The sequence below is a fragment of the Nannospalax galili genome, unplaced genomic scaffold (genome assembly GCF_000622305.1).
Source record: "Nannospalax galili isolate Female #2095 unplaced genomic scaffold, S.galili_v1.0 scaffold18845, whole genome shotgun sequence".
NCBI classification, from domain to species: Eukaryota; Metazoa; Chordata; class Mammalia; order Rodentia; family Spalacidae; genus Nannospalax; species Nannospalax galili.
This window is the reverse complement of record NW_008353424.1, coordinates 2,307-5,445: the sequence shown is the minus strand read 5'-3', so window position 1 is coordinate 5,445 and position 3,139 is coordinate 2,307. Positions and strand designations below refer to the sequence as shown.

At 46.0% G+C, this 3,139-nt stretch overlaps 2 protein-coding genes across 2 annotated transcripts; both read right to left on the bottom strand.

Annotated features, from left to right (window-relative positions):
• Positions 1–5: 5 nt before the first annotated feature.
• Positions 6–1,065, bottom strand: LOC103748061 (acylcarnitine hydrolase-like; the record flags this gene model as incomplete). The annotated part of the gene is made up of 3 exons (XM_029554797.1): positions 926–1,065; positions 415–552; positions 6–19 (listed from the first exon to the last, which is right to left on the bottom strand). Coding segments are annotated over exons 1-3 (267 nt in total), but the record flags the coding sequence as incomplete, so codon positions are not given.
• A 516-nt stretch (positions 1,066–1,581) lies between these two features.
• On the bottom strand, positions 1,582–2,557 carry LOC115067261 (cocaine esterase-like). Its single transcript, XM_029554796.1, has 4 exons — positions 2,464–2,557; positions 2,040–2,180; positions 1,864–1,944; positions 1,582–1,626 (listed from the first exon to the last, which is right to left on the bottom strand). The coding sequence occupies exons 1-4, from the start codon at positions 2,530–2,532 to the stop codon at positions 1,582–1,584; spliced, it is 336 nt and encodes a 111-aa protein (XP_029410656.1). The 5' UTR covers positions 2,533–2,557.
• Positions 2,558–3,139: the final 582 nt, after the last annotated feature.

Below are 3,139 nucleotides of genomic sequence, written 5' to 3'. Positions count from 1 at the left end.
TCCTCCTCAGTGAGGTCAACTGTAACCATGAGAAAGACAATGGTCCAAGTTTTTGCCACCTCATGAGGTGCGCACTCATGCTCCAGAGTCATCACCCCAACTGTGGCCTGACCCTGAATTCTTGGTTGATTCCCTCCTTCCTTTTCACATCAGGATTTAGTATCCATCTTAGAGCCTCTAATTCAATTCTCCTAGATTCATACCTCCTCCAATGTGCACTCATGTTGTTTTTCATAGAATAGACTGAGAAGGGTGCAGATTCTAACCCTCATAGTTTTTTGAGCTTGGAGGTATTGTGTACTTGATCTTGTCCTAGCCCAGAGTCTTGGTTCCCTCACCTGGACTGAGAGTGCAGACATCCCTCAGGTACCCATCTGGGAGCCCATTAGCTCAAGGAAAACAGGGAAGACTCACGTTTGATGCCCCCAATGTAGGACCCAAAGACAAAAAGAATCTCATCGGCATGATCAGCCTTCACATGAGACGGTCTGACATTCTTCAGGCTAGTAGGCGTATGCTGGAACTCATAGAAGTATACAGGAGCATGGGAACCTAGGGACAAGGACACATGGTGCCACAGTGGCCCATTGCCTGGAGCTGTCTTGCCACACATTTGGTGACAGCATCCCTTGGTATAAAGTTATCTCAATTCACATTTGAGTATGGGGGCCCAGGCTAGAGCACAAGCTGTGTTGAATTTCTTGATTAAATGGTGACCCTGTCACTTACAACTGAGTGTCAGTAACTTGTTTTCTAATTTGTGCCTGGATAAGGTGTCACTCTCTTAGACATAAGGATTTACTGAAAATATGCCCTCAAGTGCCAAAGGCCTGATGTAGACATGAGTTTTGACCTAGACACCACAGATCTCACCTGGCACCCACAGATGTGAGATGGCCCCAGGCCTCATTACATATGTACTCACGCTGAAAATGTGCCACTTGGAGTGCGGGGATCACGAACATGAAGTCTGCCATCATCTCTCTGTACTGTAGTTGGAGGGTCTGGGCATCCTCCGTGTTTCCCATGTACTCCTTCATTAGCAGGTCACCACTCTCTGAAGGTAACCCCTACACCATAAAGAATGTGGTTAGAGGTTCCACTGTAGATGTGTCACTCAGGGCTGGGCATCTCTCAAACATATATTCCCTGTGTGTGACCAGCTGGGGAACTCTACAGCAGCCTTTATCTACTGTAAGAAGAGACTTCTTAAACTAGTGGTGTATGGTACATTTGTCTATAAATATAAGGATTCATATTTAACATATGGCAAGAAATTTCATTTGTCTAGAGATATGACAGAGATAGGGTTTTCTCTGGGATCCATGACCTCTCCAGCCATGTGTATTTGGCTATATCTGCACTGCCACCTATGAGTTCCCTCCTACTGAGAGGCAGAGTAAGATGTTCTTTAAGGGAGTGAATCTAGGTAGGCTGACTAGACTTCAGTGGATGGACTTCCACCAAGGGACATCTGGATAGAAGTGCTTGACCATATATGACAGAACACCTGAAATATGTTCCACGGCCTGGGGGGAGGGAGGGGCAAGGAGGGGAAAGGGGGTCTACATTTAAAATGTATTATATGATTTCGATCAACAGGTCACTAAACACAGGAGGCCACCTCTAGCAAGAAGGATCAGGGAGAATCAGATTAGGCAGGTTCTAGGGCATGGAGAAAACAGCCTGAGGATGTAGAGATAAGGCCTGGCATGGGACAAAGCTAAACCAGGAAAGGGCCAGTTTCTGGGCACACCTAACACATAAGCATAGTCATAGTTCTGCTTTTGTTTCTGCAGTAGTCTGCAGGGGAGGGGGTCAGGGGAGCCCTCGGCATTGGTTACAGTACCCAAAGAGCCTCACCATACGTTCTGACCTTCTCTGCAAGACAGTCTGCACAGTCTGTCTGTCCATTTTCTTCCATGAGTCAGCGGTGCTAATGCTCTGAGTGGTAAGAAGAGAGGCTGTGTTGTGGTTGAGATCATATGGAACTTTTGGATAGGCAGCTGAAGACCAAGGGCCTTGGAGCTGATTCTCACCGAGGGGATGATCCAGCCATATTCATCATTGTTGACACCAATGATGCTGGGGACAGGGTGAAAGTTCACAGAGGCCAACAGCTCCTGGGGGTGCCTGGGTAGGACTGCCCCATCCACCACACCGGGAATAATCTTGAAAACCTGGAGGGCATTAGAGATCAGTGTTGAAGTTCAATCACACACATATTCTTATGCCCACTGAGTTATTCTACCATTTCTCTACTTCCTTATTGGTCTCAGCATGTATCCATCTCTCCTACCTAACTCCACCCCCACCAAAGATAGAACATGTAGATTAGCCTATCTTGGTGTTTATTTTGCACCCATTAGAAGGAAACTAAGCCACGAAGATGCAGTAATTGGTTAAGACTGGCTCTCCCACATCCTGTTGACCTGGTTCTCCCAGCCACACAATTCTCCCAACCTTGTTAAGAGCCAGAATCTCCTCTTCACTCTTGCTTCGCAGACAGCGCACCACTGCCTCTGAGTCCATGGCCTCACATCTGGATATTTTGACCACTGGCTGTAAATAGCAAGGGCTAGCTCATTTTCCAGGCAGAAAGCATTTTCCTAATTCCAAATGGATGCCTTTGACCCTAAATAACATATCAGACTGCGTGCTGTGTGTAGACTGGACTAAGTATGAAATTATAGTCATTTTCCTATTGTTCGGTGATGGCAGTCAAGATAGGGACCATTCTACGTGCATACTTTAAAAATATATCTCTCTCTCTCTCCCTCTCTCTCTCTCTCTCTCCTTGTGTGTGTGTGTTCATGTATGAATTTGGGGGTATGTGCCACTATTTGCATTTGAAGTTCAGAGTACAACCCTACTTCCCTGGTCTCACTTTCTACCTTTTTTGAGACAAGTTTCCAAGTTGTTTAACCGATATTTGCAACTCCCTATCTGGACTGGGACCTTCCAGAATTTCTTCTGTGACCTCCTCCCATCTCGACATAGTAACACGTCGATTACAAATATGTATTACCACATCCAGGCTTTCATGGGTTCTGAGGATTTGAACTCATGTCCTTAGTCTTGTATAGCAAGCAATTTACCCTCTGAACCATCTCTTTAGCCCATGCATAATTTTTGCCCA

Coding starts and splice junctions, on each gene's coding strand:
- LOC115067261 (XM_029554796.1), bottom strand. CDS start 2,532: ATGGACTCAGAGGCAGTGGTGCGCTGTCTGCGAAGCAAGAGTGAAGAG. Junction 2,181..2,463: donor AGATTCTGGCTCTTAACAAG/GTTGGGAGAATT, acceptor AATGCCCTCCAG/GTTTTCAAGATTATTCCCGG. Junction 1,627..1,863: donor AGAGAAGGTCAGAACGTATG/GTGAGGCTCTTT, acceptor CCTTCTTGCTAG/AGGTGGCCTCCTGTGTTTAG.